This window comes from Typha angustifolia, chromosome 14, assembly GCF_048772165.1.
Source record: "Typha angustifolia cultivar Huaian chromosome 14, ASM4877216v1, whole genome shotgun sequence".
NCBI classification, from domain to species: Eukaryota; Viridiplantae; Streptophyta; class Magnoliopsida; order Poales; family Typhaceae; genus Typha; species Typha angustifolia.
The window spans coordinates 9,627,678-9,645,281 of NC_133252.1; the positions used below are offsets into that span (position 1 = coordinate 9,627,678).

The 17,604-nt window shown below is 36.5% G+C and overlaps 4 protein-coding genes across 5 annotated transcripts; 1 reads left to right on the forward strand and 3 right to left on the reverse strand.

Annotated features, from left to right (window-relative positions):
- The first annotated feature begins 328 nt into the window (after positions 1 to 328).
- LOC140775707 (pentatricopeptide repeat-containing protein At5g48910-like) lies at positions 329 to 1,996 on the forward strand. Its single transcript, XM_073119114.1, has one exon. The coding sequence runs from the start codon at positions 329 to 331 to the stop codon at positions 1,994 to 1,996; it is 1,668 nt and encodes a 555-aa protein (XP_072975215.1).
- An 827-nt stretch (positions 1,997 to 2,823) lies between these two features.
- Positions 2,824 to 7,141, reverse strand: LOC140775764 (membrane magnesium transporter-like). 2 transcript variants are annotated; one of them, XM_073119185.1, is made up of 5 exons: positions 6,891 to 7,141; positions 6,744 to 6,796; positions 6,549 to 6,649; positions 3,251 to 3,390; positions 2,824 to 3,138 (listed from the first exon to the last, which is right to left on the reverse strand). In XM_073119185.1, exons 1-4 carry the CDS (start codon positions 6,961 to 6,963, stop codon positions 3,264 to 3,266), a joined length of 354 nt encoding a protein of 117 aa, XP_072975286.1. In that variant the 5' UTR covers positions 6,964 to 7,141; the 3' UTR covers positions 2,824 to 3,138; positions 3,251 to 3,263. The 2 variants fall into 2 exon arrangements, with proteins under 2 accessions (XP_072975286.1, XP_072975287.1); XM_073119186.1 differs by lacking the exons at positions 2,824 to 3,138; positions 3,251 to 3,390 and adding an exon at positions 4,827 to 5,135 and having other exon boundaries at positions 6,891 to 7,063.
- A 961-nt stretch (positions 7,142 to 8,102) lies between these two features.
- On the reverse strand, positions 8,103 to 11,435 carry LOC140775763 (autophagy-related protein 8i-like). Its single transcript, XM_073119184.1, has 5 exons — positions 11,218 to 11,435; positions 11,044 to 11,099; positions 9,926 to 9,978; positions 8,453 to 8,571; positions 8,103 to 8,372 (listed from the first exon to the last, which is right to left on the reverse strand). The coding sequence occupies exons 1-5, from the start codon at positions 11,255 to 11,257 to the stop codon at positions 8,284 to 8,286; spliced, it is 357 nt and encodes a 118-aa protein (XP_072975285.1). The 5' UTR covers positions 11,258 to 11,435; the 3' UTR covers positions 8,103 to 8,283.
- A 2,285-nt stretch (positions 11,436 to 13,720) lies between these two features.
- Positions 13,721 to 16,037, reverse strand: LOC140776304 (peroxidase 1-like). Its single transcript, XM_073119967.1, has 2 exons — positions 15,786 to 16,037; positions 13,721 to 14,683 (listed from the first exon to the last, which is right to left on the reverse strand). Exons 1-2 carry the CDS (start codon positions 15,993 to 15,995, stop codon positions 13,856 to 13,858), a joined length of 1,038 nt encoding a protein of 345 aa, XP_072976068.1. The 5' UTR covers positions 15,996 to 16,037; the 3' UTR covers positions 13,721 to 13,855.
- Between the last annotated feature and the right edge of the window lie 1,567 nt (positions 16,038 to 17,604).

The window sequence follows — 17,604 nt, forward strand, 5'->3', positions numbered from 1 at the left end:
AAAAAACTATTTGGACTCCTAAATAATAAAAAAGAGGTTTAAGGAGTGCTGTATGGTAAAAAATAAGTTTAGAAAATGTACGTAGAAAAAGTCTAAGTGAAATTATCTTTTGATTTAATTAAAAAGAATAGAAGGGTCGAATTAAAAATAATTAAAAGACAGGGTGTGAACTGAAATAGACACATAATTCAGGGTGTGAAATGTAAAAAATCCCTAGTCCACTTAGATTACACCACGTGCTCATTATCCTCTGCCTTCCTTCCATAATAATGCCATTTATCTTATATGTCAGTTATTACAGTTGAAACAGTTATACAGTATCTTTGGGATGTCCGCCGCGCCATTTCCCTTGCATCAACTGTCATCTTCTCATCCCCAAGACTATGGAAAGCTTCCAAAGAAGCAAACGCAAATCAATCTCCCCTTCTCTTCCTCTCCCACCAAATCTCACCCAAAACCTCACCAAACTCATCCTCCCCCCGCCTCCCAAGACCCAATTCTCCGCTTCTCCCTTCTTCTTTCGCGCGGGGCTCTCGCTCCCAATCGCATCGCCTTTCCCTCCCTCTTCCGATCTTGTCACGAGCTCCATGCCTTGGAAGAAGGTCGGCAGCTCCACGCGCATGCTGTCAAAAGTGGCTTCCTTTATGATGTTCCTGTCCAGAGATCTCTCATTAGGATGTACACCAAGTGCCATGCCTGCCAAGATGCCCTTAATGTGCTCGCCATGTGCTCCAAACCAGATGATGTTATTTCGCAGAATGATTTGATCGTTGGGTTTTGTAGAATTGGCGATCTGAGGTCTGCACAGAAGGTGTTTGATGGAATGGCAGAGAGAAATGTTGTTTCTTGGAGTGTTATGATTGATGGGTATGCGAGGAGTGGGGAGATGGAGATTGCTCAGGATCTGTTTGATGCGATGCCGGAGAGGAATGAGTTCTCATGGAACTCACTGATATCTGGGTATTTGAGATGTGGTCGTGTGGAAGTTGCACGGAGGATCTTTGATAGCATGGTGTCTGAATGGGGTGTGGTCACTTGGACGACTATGATATCTGGGTATGTGCAGAACTGCCAGTTTAGGGAGGCACTGGAAGTTTTTATTGACATGCAAATGGCTGGTGTGAAGCCAAACAAAGTCACACTTGTGAGCGTTCTACCAGCAGTTGCGGAGCTTGGAGCTCTTACTCAAGGGCAGTGGATCCATGCCTACATAGGAAGGATGGGTGTACAAGTGGACTCGATCCTTGGTTCTGCACTTTTGGATATGTACTCCAAATGTGGATGCATAGATGATGCTATAAACATCTTTCAAAATCTTAAGCATAAGGAGTTATCAGCTTGGAATTCTATCATCTTAGGTCTTGCAGCTCATGGTCGTGGTAGAGATGCCCTTAATTTCTTCTCAAGGATGCAAGATGATCCCCTAATAATACCCAATGACATTACATTTATTGGTCTTCTCAGTGCTTGTAGTCATGCGGGCTTGGTGAGTGAGGGCCAGGCAGTATTCAATCTCTTCACCAGCCATTACAGATTAACCCCAAATATAAGACATTATGCATGCATGGTAGATATTTTAGGGCGCGCAGGGCTCCTAGAAGAGGCTTTGGAGTTTTTGGAGAAGATGCCAATTCAACCTAATCCAGTAATTTGGAAGACTCTTCTCAGTGCATGCAGAATTCACAAGAATGTAGAAATGGTTAACCGCGTGTGGAGAAAGGTGGTTGAATTGGGTCCTAAAGATAGCGGGTTCTACATTCTTATAGCTAATATATATAATGATGTAGGGCAATTGGATGATACTGCTAGGATGAGAAAAGAGATGAATGATCTCCAGGTGAGAAAGGTTGCAGGCTGCAGCTGGGTGGAGGTGGATGGAGTTGTTCATGAATTCTTTATGGGAAGAGAGAGCTTTCATGCTCAAAGCAGGGACATAATATGTGTATTACATGAGATGGAAAAAATGTTGAAAGTAGAAGAAGAATACAATTTATAGAGGCAGAGGTTCATCTTGGAACATCCAAAATTGAAAACACATCTGTCATAAACAATGCAACAGAAAGCCTACATACTCATTCTACTTCTGTTTTCTTCGAGAAAGATTGCAAGGCAACGATGAGCGTATGTCGCCGAGGAAGTGGTTTGGTTGTATACCATGATTCTATTACAACTCTTAAAGAGATCAGCAGCTCACATTTCCTTTCCTATAAGAAGGAAAGGACTATTCAAAAAATACCTAGTTAGGTAGCAACTCATGGAGAGGCCTAAGAAGATAATACTGCTCCTTTCTCTCTTTATTGAGAATTTTTGTTACGTACGTGTCGAGAAGGATGAAACATCCCCACGAGCAGAAGCCTTCTTGGTTGCAGAACTTTTCTGGCTTCGGGGGTTCTTTGGTAACCCTACAGAAGGTGATTGTTTGGGTCCTTCCCTGGTGTTGGTAATGTCCTTGTAGTTCCTGGAGGAGGTCTTGGAGGTGGAGATGAATCTGGGCAGTTGATTGTAATTTGTATAGTGTTCTTTATGTCATGGTGTGAGCAGAGCAGTAGTTCTTGCTTTCCCTTGTCAGTGTAGTTTCATTTGGCCCAACTGTGTTGAGCGAATTGTCTATGATCTGAAAGTTTGAATGTAACCACATCACTGCTGTTAACTTGTTAATTTCTCTGAGGCTGTGATTTACTTAATTTTCATGCATCATCATCCACATAATCAATTACACCAGTCTCTACTGAATCAGTGTATTCTCCAGAAACTGCAACTTTGCGAATCAAAGCATAACGTTTTGAGAATGCAATGGCATAAGCTCCACATTGTCATATTTGGAGACATTAACAAGTTGACTGTAGAAAATAAGTCAGAATCATGTGTTTTTTATGCATTGTAAAATGAGAAAGAAGAACAAAAGGCAAACTGTCAACTGTGGTTTTGGTTTGTTTTGATTTTGCTCTTCAGCATCTTACCTGCATCACTAAGTCTATCTGACTAGATAACTAAATTTGATAGACATTCAGAACATTACTTCTCTAAGGAGAACAGATAGCAAAGAAGCCTTGATGTTTCACCACAAGCCTCTTACATTTGATCGCCAAAATTCTTCCTCTCAGCAGTTAAGGAACAAGTGGTTCTCGTATGAAATAACTGGAAGAGCATTTGAACTGTCATTGAATGGACTAAGAAGACAACAAAGACAACCTAAGATAGTTCACTCATCAATCTACAATTTGAACTTAACATCAACAAGGAAGAATACCGCCGCATCGCCATCACCACACACGATCGTGCTGATTCCAGACAGTAGAACTGTATGCCATCTTCTCAACCAAGCCTAATGCCTTGCAAGCATTGAGATTAAGATGCACCTTGGACTTGCCATTAGCAGGCACAAATACCCTGTCATAGGCCATCAGAAACTAATCATCCAATTAAAGCAGAGAATTAATACGAGGAGATGATAAAATTTTTTATCAGTTTTCAGCGCGACGGCATCCTGTAATCAGGGGTGTCAACGAGCCACCTCTGGCACTCATGGATGACCTCGATTGAGTCGCAGTCAGAAACAATATAACTGAAACATTTCAGCAGCAAAGCTAACATGCAATAAGCTTTGTTCATAATGCAGTTGACAAAGAATGGCAGCATAAGTTATGCAAGAATAATACAACACTGTGTCATACTGTTCATGTCTAGATCATTTCAGCAGTAAAGCTAACATGCAATAATCTTTGATCATAATGCAGTTGACAAAGAATGGCAGCATAAGTTATGCAAGAATATTACAACACTGTCTGTCATACTTTTCATGTCTAGATCACGCAACATGCCTCAGTGTATGATTCTTGTCTATATGAAATATATAACATTAATACATCAAAAGTTCATCAATGCTACATGGATATATATATATATAGCCTTCAATTCTCATACAAATTATATGTTTTACTTAGCTATTCATTTCTAAACAAAAAAAAACAATGCATCAAAACCTCACCTTGCTGTAATTCTTCCCTTAAGTCTGAATCGGGCATGGCTTGGAGGTGATGGGTTGGAAGAGAGGCCAGGATTGGGCTTGTCATAGATGAAAGGAGGCGATAAAGAGAGGGGGTGATAAATGTATATAGTAAAAGCAAAGAGAAAAAAAGGAATTATTCTGCCATAGTGATTGTGGCTGGAGTTAAAGGGGAGGAGGGGAGAATAGAGATTGGATTAGGATTTGAGAGGTACATGGGGAAGTTCAAGCTATCATAATTATGACTCATTTATTAAATGAGTTACATTAAACCTGCTTGTTAAATAAGTTAGATTTAAACTGGTTAAACGAGTTATATGGTTATTCAAATAATAAGTGTTATAATAAATTATTTCAGTCATAAGATCATCAAGTTATAAACAAGTTGATTTAAATTAAAAGGGTTAAAATGACAAATAATTATGCAATCTATTTAATAATCAGGTTATGATTCGAAACCTAAGTATGGTAAACTCAAACTTATTTAAAAGTCTTTGGGTTTTGTTACCCTTAGTAGCAATTGAAGTATAAGGAAAGAGAGTGGAATTTGTGTTAATCTGTTTGAATTAATGTGCATCATCGGATGCGTGCCAATGCATCAATGTATGCATCTAACTATCATAATTGACCTCAAAATTGAGCATCCAACTATCGTAATTGACCTCAAATTGATTAGTAGTGTGGAGAAAAATCCATTGGGATGCCAAACAATACTACATCTGCTGAGTTCAGGTAGTAATTATTTAGACAGAACTCTCTCATTTCCAACGATATACTCCTCAACAAACAAACAAAGAAGAAAAATAAGATTTTGAACAAGTCAATGAAGATGCTCAAATTATATTAAAACATATTCTTCTATTGTCAGTTGCAAGGAACTAATTGATCCAGTCTTTGAGAATCAAAAGAATAACAAAAAAAACAAGTACAGGAAATACAACCATATTTTGCAGGTTTTCCATGGCATTAAATAAAACCCTAAAATCCATTATCCAAGTTTAATTTCCGTCAAAAGAAAGTAAACTGTGGAAGTTCCTAGGTCTTCAACTTCATTTTTGAATTGGAAGGAAACATGCCACTACGGTGATTGAAGATCATGAAGTCCAGGTTAGCTGGTAGGCAAACAATCCTGCATTTGTATGACAGTTCATTAAAAAGCTATATATATAGGGAAGTTAGTCAAATTAAGATAGTTAAGAGAGAGAGAGTAGCACAATCACAAGATATTTGATTGAGGTCCACTGGACATGGTTTGAAGTTTTTTCAGTTTTGATATTCTTTTAAGGAAATTCTAAAAAATAACAAAAACTTTAAGAAAAATAGCATAGATATTTTAAAATTACAGAAATGAAGAAAGTCATAAAAAAAAATTACAACTCACATTTCTGAAGAAATAAATTAATAATCATTACTGCTTAACAAAATTTTGTTTAGTACCATACAAATGTTGGTTGTTGTCATTATCAAAATAATACTGATGATGAGGATCGAACACATCAAATATTGATCTCATTGGTCCTTCCATATCGTAGGAAGAAACAGATGCTCTTGATATGCATCTCAATCATCATATTGAATACCATTAGAAATTTATAATTTCTATAACTATAACTATTATATGGTTATTCGGATAAATAAAGTGTTATTCAAGTCATAAAGGGGTTATAATAAACTATTATCTGAAAATGATTAGTTATAGTTAGGGAAATTATAATGGTATTCAGTTTGATGCTTGGGATGCATATAAAGAGCATCAGTCAACTTCCTACGATATGGAAGACTGATGAGATCAATATTCAATGTGCCCGGCCCTCATCATCAGTATTATCTCTATCGTCTTGATGAGGATGACGATGAATATATTGACAACTACCAACATTTATATGATCCTCAACAAAATTCTGTCAAGTGGTAGTGATTATTAATTTGTTTCTTCACAATATGTGAGTAGAAGATTTTTTTGTGACTTAGTCTTATTGAAGTATTATTTTATCTTCCTCTTCCACTTCTAACACCTTCAGCTTGAACCTTTAAACACTTCTCTACTACAGAATAATAGAACATACAATATGCAGGACATGTATAGACAAGGTATTCATGACCTTACTAAACTACATCCTATCAGATTATCAAATCTACTAGCAAGCTGAGTAATTGAAAAGTTAATACCTACAAAATCAACTTACAGAATAAGCTAACAACGAGAACAGTAAAAGAGACCTTACAATTAAAAGGTTTCAAATAGTTGCACACACGCCATAACAATGTCTCGAATTCCACCAAGATTTTATCTGTATCCTAAAATATGATCTACGTACCTACATATGCATTCATATATGCGGCACTCGAGATTTGGCATCAAATTACTTACAGATAATGCTACATCATCCAACTACATCTATCTAAAATTCTTGGAGCCATCTACACTAGTAATGTATCAGTATAGCATATTTCTTTTTCTTTTTTTTGTATACTCAAGTAACATTATGTTACTTAATTGTGGACCACTAATTTGAAATGAAAAAGGAGAGTCAGATTCTACCTGTTCTCATCCGAATCAGGAAGAACTGAGTGAAACTTCGACGGCACAGCCAGACCTGCCCACATACACAGAACTAAACCCAAGAGCAGCTCCACCACCACCTACATTACAAACACACAATAGATCCACAAATTACCAAACTCAAAAAAGATCGAAACTTGATAAGAAAGGTGGGATTTTGAGAAGTGGGTATACATTCATGGGAGGTCCCGAGAACTCCTCCTCCGCGATCTTGAGCATTCCTCTATCTGCAGCAACGAATCGAATCAAAAGTTCAAGGGTTGAGATCGAAAAGTTTACAACTATCCACGGCTAACGGGATCGTAAAGAAGAGGAGGTTACAGTGGATGGTGGCTAAGGCGCCGTGGGAAAGAAGAAGGCCACCGAATACTCCGACCAAGAAACCAAATCCCATCTTTCTCCTCCTCTTCAGTTCACGATTTGGGGGATTTCCAACTTCCAAGAGAAGAGTCCAAGGAACGGCAACATCGGATTTCGGATCCGGACTATTTATTGGATCCGAATAGAATCATCTGAAGATTTTAATTTATTGGGTTTTAAGGATAACTTTATGTGGACATTTTATATGCAAAATAGGTAGCTATTAAAGTTTATAAGTATTTTAATGTTTAGTTTGGCACAATGTAATGATTACTTTGTATAAAAAAAATATATAATGTTGGATATTATATATGTCAATTATCATATATATAATAATAAATAGATAATTACATTGGATATATTTATGCTCGAAAATTGTAAAATAAAAATAAAAAAAAGGGTTATATTAGTAAAAAGAAAATGTAAAGTTTTCTTCAATGGTAGAAATAGTCCAACAAATATGGTATTGTAATCCATTGATAGCTTTAACAACCTTCCGGCAAAATCACTTATGAGTAATTAATCCGGTGAGCTGCTAGCTGGGTCTGAAAAGGCCCTTCAAACCTTCAAATTAAGAACACCAGAACTTGGGTTATTAATTAAGCAAACAGAATGCCAATACCCCACCATCCGAGAGCTCTCATGCCAAACATACAGCACAGTCGCTGTTAATTATGGGGGCAATGCATGCATATAGAGATGTCTTGAAAGCTATTAGTAAAACATCCTTCTCAAATATATATAGATTGCTTACTGGTATTTTCAAATCCCTCGCTATAGAGGTACCTCGGGTAATACCATTGATTTTGCTCACTTGGAAGAATAGAGGATATGGCATGAAGTCTACTGGGGATTGAGTTGGATGATGGCATTACTATCTCAACACAGAGTTGGATGATTAAAAACGTAGCCACATTAGAGGAGGTGGTGGTGCAGTACGTCCGAGATCAACTTGGTGAAACCTTCTTTCTACTCTTCGGAGAATTAAGAAAATGCATCTCCTGCACTGGATTATTAGAGCCGGAAGGACTGGTTTCATGCATGAGGCTGTCAAATTTGAGATATAATATTGTAGGGATTGTTGCAAAGGCTCATAGGATGGAAATCATTGGTCGAGATAAATTAAGAAAGCCAACTTGTCACAAAAGATAAATAAAAGAGCCTATGGGAAAATGAGCAACAAGGTGTAATTGATCCTATTATAAATTTATATTAATTAAGAGAGTACTAATCGTTAATTTTGAAAGCATAGAATTCATAAATATATACAACTTGGCTTGTCTTGTTCTCGTAAAAATATTTTCAACATAGGGCAAGGATGAGCATCTATACATAATATTCTGATGGTGGTAGCTCATCCAAATGTTTTCTCACTACTGTAGCACATATAAAGGAACCCATCCTCATCTTTGTGAGAATCGTAAACGGAGTCCATGAGACTACCTGTAAAATAAAAGGATACTAAGCAAAACATGATCCTAAAATATGTGAAAGTTGAAGGCAGATATAACTCAATAACTGACATGTTTGAGGCAAAGTGTTCTTGACAAATATAAAGAGTGCCTTCCCCGGAGGAAGATGAAGTCTGACACTTAAAATGTGAATGAACTGGCCAACCGACATGTCTCGAGGGATAAGATATCTGCGGTAGGGTAATACAAAGTTACAGCAGTAAATATATTACAATCAAATGCAATTTTTATGAAATAATTTGCTAATTTTGTGGCTATAGGAGAACTATAGCAACTCCTATAACCTGGCACATGCATGTCATTGTCAACTATATGTAGAACTATGGATTCGACAACCAAAACGTTCCTTTGCAGGAAATTTCGACAGTTATGCGCATGTCAATACGACTGATCCCAGTTAAATGTTTATATCATGTGCTTATAAGACAACACATGCCTATTTATGAAATTCCAGTAATAATCACCAAGAGCACAAGCCATAAAATTCCTATTTGCATATGACTGAATTGTAAACTGAATATATTCTGCATCCAAAATAGATGATGTAATGCTAACTTAAATGCTAATAATGTCAAGCAAACATATAAACAAAAAAAAAAAAGAGCAGTTCTATTGTTAATTTTTCTCAAAACAAGAAAGATTTTCAAATTTGCTGTAGAAAAATAAAATTCCCATTGATAATAAGCTGTCCCTTCTGGTAACCAGAAGGCAGCCATAATGAAATGAGAGGATGTCCCAAAACAAGGTTATGTCCATCCAACTTCTAGAGCGGTCCCTTCACTCATCTCCCACAAGTTTCTCCAAGCTTTCACTACTGGGGTACAAAACAAAGTAGCATAACAGAAATATATTTGAAGGTAGTATCTACCACAAATACAAACCCCCCTGCCTCTCTCCTCTCCTCTCCTCTCCTCTCCTCTCCTCTCCTTTTTCTTTTCTTCCTAGGATAAAGAAAGGATATTCCTTTCCAAATTAGCATATTTTTAACAATTTAATTTACCATTGAATATTTAATAAGGAACATTAATCTACTTTGAAATTTAAAATGAAATAATTATAATCTAGCATGTATGCACTAACATATGAATAAATACAATAGGCTAGCCTGACAGAGCACTAGCATGAAGAAAGTTTAAAAAGAATTCACCTCAGATTCACCTAGGTCCCTACTCCATAAGATATGCATATGCAAAGTTTAAAGATATCAATAGAGCATAAGGCTGACTTTCTTTAAAACCCATAGTGTTTTATCTTCTTGCAATATCAAATCATTTACATCCTTGGGATGCCAATATTGAACACAGATACATGCTCTTCTGTTTATCTCTTTCTCCATGAAGATGAAGGCAAGTAATGAACGAGATACATTTCTTAGATAAGGCAAGCATTTGGCATGAAGGGATGTGACTGTTTCAAGTTTCAACAGATGCATGAGAATAGGTATCTAGGTATAACATAAATAGTAAGAAACCAAGAGAATACAAACAGATCTCATATAAGTCATAAGTGAAAGGTGGAACGTACTTTTTCTTTTCCATATCTTGAAGATCACTACTAGAAAACCTCTCAACAATAACCTTCAAAGTCAAAAATAACCAAATGTTAGGCTACCTTCCAAAGTATATCAGTAGAAAAAAAAGGAACCTTCATAATGTCCTTCATCAGATACAAATACTGTTTTGGCAAAGCTAAATATTTTTAACAAGATTAAATTTAGACTAAATTATAGGTTTGGTTTTCAAGGATTAAATGTTCATGTAGGATATGACCAGGCGAATGCATTGGAACAAATAAAGGATAGTGCATACCATATACGGTATAATAAACTAGCATACTTGCTTAAATTGTAGAAAGAATCAAGAAAAATTCTGAAAAGTGGCCCATAAGCTGCTTTTTTCACTTTGCTCCTTCCAAAGAATATATTGCTCTGACTCACTAAATTTCCTACTCATTCAAACAATAATTAAATGCTTATCTCCAATAAACATTCAACCAATCTCATTGCCATTCTACCAAACAGAAGGGCATTGCGGAGGTTCTGAGCCTACAATGCTAAATCATCATCTACCACACTACCCTATTCATTGAAAAGAAGAATTGTCAGTTCTCAGGTGGCCTTGCTTCTCCTTCATTGAAGTGAACAACAATTCCTAAGGTCAGGTCAGCTCAGATACCATGGTTCTGCTTCAGGGATACATCAGGACCATTAAATTGTTATTTATTCACAAAGGATAGGTTTTTTTTTTGAGTGAAAGTCCGTAGACAACAAAGGATAGGTTCAACTGTAAATAACTACATAGGAACTCAACATAGGGAGTCATAGCAACCTAAACAAGATGCCTAAATCTATAACCGTTGCTTGGTCCAGAATTTTTTAGAACCTCCCTACCTACCACCACAACTCCATCGAATCATATCTTTCATCTGAGTTAAATTCTATACTATGCTTAGAGTGCCAATTTATAGAATTGCAAGCGTAATTTTGTCCTCATAACGCCACTCTGAATCAATCTTCTAGCCCCACAAGTTGACGATTGGAAGCATAATCACGTAAAATTACAGATCATAGCATTTCTCCCAACTTCTTCAAGAAATATAAAATCACAAAGAAAAACCAATATGTGACGACACGATGCACTCACCGGGACTCGATCAGGATATTTCGCGATTATGTCCCTCGATTCATGGAGCCGCTCCTCTGCCAGATATCAAGCAAACCCCCCAATTATAATCCAACACGAGAAAGAACAGCAATTTGCAAAAGCCTGAAAGAAATCTACAGAAACGAAGGGAACTCGCAGAATAGCGGTACGAACCGAAGGTATATTCTTCCTTGAACGATCGTCGATGCTTCATCGCTACAGAAATTAGGGTTTCGATGATTCGGGGGAAGAGAGCGGAGAGAGGATAAGGGGAACGATGTCGCTTCTCCTCTATCTTTCCCGATTCGTAACGCGGGGTGTAAATCGTGAAACCTTCTCTCTGCCGTCTCGTCGTCGTGTTTCCGTTTCCTTCACGGCGATTCTTGACACGTGGCTGATAGTAGTACCGTATTTAGTCGAGAAACGTAGCAAAGGAAGTTTTCGTACCTTAAAAAATAAAAATAAAAACGTTTTGGACACCTCAGCCAGTGCTGTCAAAATAGCCGCCAGTGAGCTCGGCTCGAGAGCTCGACCCTTCTTTTAGCTCGCAATAATAATTGAGCCAAGCCGAGCAAGTCTCGGCTCGCTCGAGCTCCATTTGGATTAGCTTGATATATATATATTAGGAGAATTTATATTTTATCTCAATGTGGTTACTCTTAAAATTCATTTCACCGCTTCTTAATTTTATTTATGTCATTGTACCATATTATTGTTATAATTAAAATGAAATTATTTTTTTTTAGAGTTTTCACGAGAACTAAACTTTTTTAAATTACAATGTCCCCTTTAAATTTTGGGGCAAAGTGAAATAGCTTAAGACGGTGACGAAAAATGCTTAATAATTATTATACTGCTAATAAGTTAATAAGCTTATCAATTAGCCAGCAAAATAAAATAAAATTATGAATTACCTAAATAGTCTCATCAATTCTCATCTCACTTCGCTCTTTTCGATCGTAGCCGCTCTCACCCTCCTCGGTTGTGGCTACCGTCACCCTCATTATCATTGCCTCGCCCCGCCCTTACAACAAGTGGAAGCTCCTTCTCAAGATCGTCGAATAAATATGTTGGCACTACCTCTCAAGACGGGGAAGAAGAGGAGGGAAAGGTGGGGGATTGGTGGTGCTATGGTGTTGCAAGCTAGGGACGAGGTGTCAACTGTCGACAATGGTGAAGGGGAGAAATCGATAAATTTTCTTAATAAGGAAAATTAAATTATATATATATATATATATATATATTATCCTAATTTAATTAGAGGGCCATATAAGGGTTACAAGGGCATCTAGCTTATTTTGGAATTAATTAACTGCCACGTAAGCTGACTCGTCTAATTTTTTTGACGGTAGGCTAATGGAAGAGTAACATGAAAATTGTATAAAAGTTTAGGAAGAACATTATAACATAAAAAAGTTTAAGGAGTTCTCGTAGAAATTGGAAATAGTTTAGAGGATGTAGACGTAATTAACCCCTTTTTAATCATATTTGGCTAATCTACATGTCAAATTTGAAGATATTTATTAGCAATAAAGTTAGATAATTAAATAAGTTTTTTAATTCATCTAAAATAATATCGATTATATTTCAGATGATAAAGAGTATTGTAAAAATACACAAATGCTCAATAAATTTGTTGTATCTTTATCCTACGAAATCCAATTGATATTATTTTTTTATGTATTAGAAAACTTATCCAATAATTTTATAATTTTCCAATGAATATTTTCAAATTAGACTTATAATTAGGCAAATATTATGTAAAAAAATAATAATTTCAGTCTAAGAAAAAATTATAAGGTGATAAAGTGACACAACTTTTGGGGGTGAAATAAATTTAGATCTAGCAACAAAAGATAAAATATATTTTTTTCTATTTTTTTAGTATAAGGTAATATTAATATATATATTATGTTTTATAATATTTACTAATCTATTATGTCATAGTTAGATTATGTGAACGACATGGGTTGGAATCCCATCCATAAGCACAGATCAAGAAACATGTACCTTATAAATACTATTATATGCCATTTATATAATATGAGTATTTTTGAATTTAAACTGCAACACCATTTAGTTGTGACATAATTCATTTTTATCCTTATTAATACTCTATCATCTTTTTATATTATATTTTTATCCTTGCCAAGTGGACGTCTTACTCATCATGCGTTGGTGCTACTCTTATAAACACGTTTAGGTGAGCATTAAGTTCGGAAATAAGCTAACCTTTTTTCTTTGATGAAAATTTAGTAGGATGATAATTTTATTAAGTTTGAGATGTTACAAACTTGATGCACAAACCATAGGGAGATATTTTAGAAAGGCAGAAGTAAACATCAAGCTCAAAGAGAATATAAGATTTAATTGAAACAACACCCAGAACACATATAACAATTGCCTAGCTAATTGTAACTTGATAATGATCAACAAAGGAAAAGGAAAGAAAGAAACAAAACCAAACAATGAACCTGAGGGCCATCAAAAGGCTGGCTCCATTTCAAATTGTCAATTAAGTTCTAAATAAGAAGATCTTTGTATGAAAAAAGTTTTTTTGATTAGTTCTGTTGGTCTAAAAAGTGATTGATTGTATGAAGGAAAAGGAGAAACAAAATGTTCCAAAAGGAAGTACTGTAACTGGAGTGGTTCTTCTATGCAGGGTATTAATCCTCACTTAATGTGGTGAACAAAAACCACAACAAAGTTGTCATTTATTCATTCAAACCCACCCACCCACACACACACAAACACTCAGAGAGATCATCAAACAAACACACAACCATATCTACCTATGTCTACATCTCAATTACTAGTAGCTAGCTACTCCATCCGAGCTACCAGTGGTAGAGATAGTAGTAGTAGTAGAACCACTATTCACCACCCTGCAATTCGCCCTAATCTCCCCTTGGGTCCCAGTGAGCACCTCAATCTTCCCCATCTTAACCATGGCCTTGATGAACCTCTTCTCCCAGTCCTCTTGGTGCTTGGCGAACTTGGTCACCAAACTACTCAGAGTCGAGTTCGTCAACAGCGCTTGATCCGAAGTGAAGAGCCCAAGCGACAGCTCCAACCCCACGTAGTACTTGTTGTCCAGCAGCGTGGGCGTGATCAGATCCATGGCGGTCGTAATCGGAGAGAATCGGCTGGTGTTCTGAGGGCACCTAGTTTGGAGAAGGCTGGCGTAGGCTTCGCTTAGAGTTGGGTCCACCTGGGTGGTGTTGGTGAAGTTGTAGATTCTAGCGAGGAATGAGCTGCAATGGGATCTCCCCAGCGTGTGGGCCCCGGACAGGACGACCATCTCGGCGGCGGTGAGGTTCTTGGAGGCGAAGTTGTCGACGAGCTGCGTCGCGTTGAAGGAGGGGCCGGGGAGGTTGGGGATGACCTCGCTGATGTTGGAGACGCTGCCGTCCCGGCGGCCGGAGGGGACCTGGTAGGTGACGTTGCCGGTGAGGGCGACGCTGTCGCGGGCGGCGAAGGCGAGGATGTCGGCGCAGGAGACGACGTTGGGGCACTGGGCCTCGACGGCGGCCTTGGCGGCGTCGACGACCTCGAAGCCGCGGAGGCTGGGGTTGTTCGGGATCGCATCCTTCTCGGACTGATTGGTGGGGGAGTCCAGGAGGACGGAAGCATCGCAACCCTGCAATATTCCATGCAATTCTTACTACTAATTACATGCATTTACGTTAAATGTTCAGTAACCATAATGATTACAAAAATAAAACAAAAAGAAAAGTTCATATCTATATCTTAGATCTAAAATGTTATCAAAAACACCCTATATTTCTACTAGGATAATTAATAATTATTTAATAATTGTAACTTGATCTATGGTACTAGAAAAAAGGTTCATTAAATTAGATTCGAACGCAATAAAGTAATCAACTAATCAAAAGAACTTATTATTATTATTATTTTATTTGCATTTTTTTTACCATTACGAGGGTCAAGAACAAAGGCATTCATCTACTTGTTGTAAGATAGTACAAAATTATAATAAATTCCCCACACATGTGGGCCCTAAAAAGTAAATGTTTATGCAAGTGGGAGTTATGGACCAATTAATGCTCTCTTCGTGCCTTCACTAGCCAACCATCATAGACCACAATCCACACTCCCATATCTCCTTTATCCTCTTATCCATATGGAGGTGGAATAAAATTAAGAGAGAATTTTATTTAGATTTACTAAATTATTATTATTATTATTATTACATACATTTTCTAAACTAAAAAGAGTATTTATATATTTTCTTTGAAAGTATATATGACAAATAATAACAATTTAAGATGCCTGAGTATAACTATCTCTAAGATAAATAATAACAATTTAGAACCAAAATCCTTGGAATGACCAAATTTAAATTCCACAAACAAATTAAGGCTGAGCTTATTCTACCAGTCAAAAGATGATGGAAAAGAAAAGGTAGAAGTGGACAGATGCAAAGTAGAACTCTAATGCTTGACTTTATATATACATAACCACTCTTGTTCACATGTGAGCTAGTCACAATTATGCAGAGAGAAAGAATGCACAGATATTATCACTAGATTTCTACTTGAGATTTAGTGAACTTCAAGTATTATCTCATATATACACCAAAACAACCCCTCATTTGTAACCCCAGTTAAAATAAGTAAATAATAAACTAGCTAAGTTTGAACTTTGAGTAGTAGTAAGTACAGTAAAAGAGAGAGAGAGAGAGAGAGAGAGAGAGAGAGAGAGAGAGAGAGAATCCCTACCCTCACAAAGCAGTCATGGAAGTGCAACCGAATGAGGCCGGCGGCGACACCGGAATCATTGGCGAAGGCGGCGGCGACCGCCTGCTGTACTAACGACTCGGCCGACGCACAGGTTTTGTTGTAAAACCCTACTTTTAGGCCGGCGGCATTGATAAGTGGGATAAGAGTGAGGAGAAGGAGAAGAGAGAAGAGCTTCATTGCAAGGGCCATGTTGTTTGTTCTCAACTCAACCTTGGCCACAACTTAGTCTCTCTTCATAGACAAGGAGGTATTTATTTATAGGGATAGATAGATAAATAGATATCCTAATTAACAAAGATATTTGGTTGGGCAACTAACCTTTTTTCATGACAAAATATCAGTTCTGCCAGGCACATGCATGACTACTTTGATTTTGTTGACCTAGATCTGGTTCTAGTCTTCTATATGTATATATTTGTTAGAGATTGAGTGTGATAATTAATTATGAATGCTGCTTAACAATTTGGATCAGGATGCTAATTAAAAACCATTGTTCTTAATATCCTGACTTCCAGAAGACAAGTAATTTTTTTTTCTCTTTCATATATATATATATGATGATGATGATGGTGATGTAGCAAGTAATATAATTAATTGGATGGTAGGTTGTTTTCCCTGAATCAAGAAAATCTTAGTGACTCCCATATCAATGTGATTTGTTCTTCCTTGAATCGTTGAACTAGTCATCTTCAATTAATATTCATCAAACTTATTGTTTGTTCTTCTAAATTATCTAGTCTATGTGGTCTCCTCTAGCCTTTGGTAGTACTACTAAAAGCTTGATTCCTAAAGGAAAAGGGATAAACAAAGAAAAATTGAGTCCATAGTTATGATGTCTAATGTATTGCTTAATCTAAAGTAGTAAAGTGCTCTAAATTCGAATAATTAAGATATCTTTCTTATTTATTTATGCTTTCTCTTTTCAATATGGGTATCCTTCAAACCCAACAAAGACAACAAACACTCTTTATTCTTATTTATAAAGATTAACATACACACAAACAATGAGGTTTAGAGGAATCTACATGAAAAAAATTACTAGATTTCTTGTGTCTATCAAAACAATTTCTTTTCTTTTTTCAAACCTTTAATCATTTCTCTTAAAGTTCCTTTTTCACTTTAGCATGTGAAGAGCACTTTATCATAACCCAATAACATAAACATCGATCATATGATTCATGAATGGCATAAATATTTAGTAGTTGGGGATAATAAAATTACAAACAGAAGGCAAAACGTGCAACATTGATCACACTAACGACAATACCACCCATCTCAACTACTCCCACAATGGAGAAGAGTGATGCTTTAATTTATTGAGAAAATTACACCCCTAAGTTTTGGCGTTATTAGAAATATTGTAGTTCTTATATGTAATTTAACAGTCAAAAGAGAAATATAGTGCTGGGTATGACGAGCTTTAGTTGTAATATAGTCAAATTGTAGTACGTCATATGTAGTTTTCTTTAAATTTATTATCAATGTGGATGTGTGGCATTACTGGCATCACAACTAAATCTTTTGATTATATTACAAATAAATTATACCCTTCTCCTACCTTTCAAAGTCTTCACCAAATCTCTTTTGAAAACCTTACACCAATTTGAAAGCTTGTGGAAGTCTCCAATTGGAAGTAGACAATATTATAAGATTAGCTTTCTAAGAAGACCATTTTGTTTGGCCTTATATAAGTTGGTTAAATGGCCCTAATGTCACTCAAGAGAAGGATATTTTTAGTCATTTAAATGTATCTATGCTAAGTCGTTTTAAAAATTGACAACCTATGGATGTTCATTCA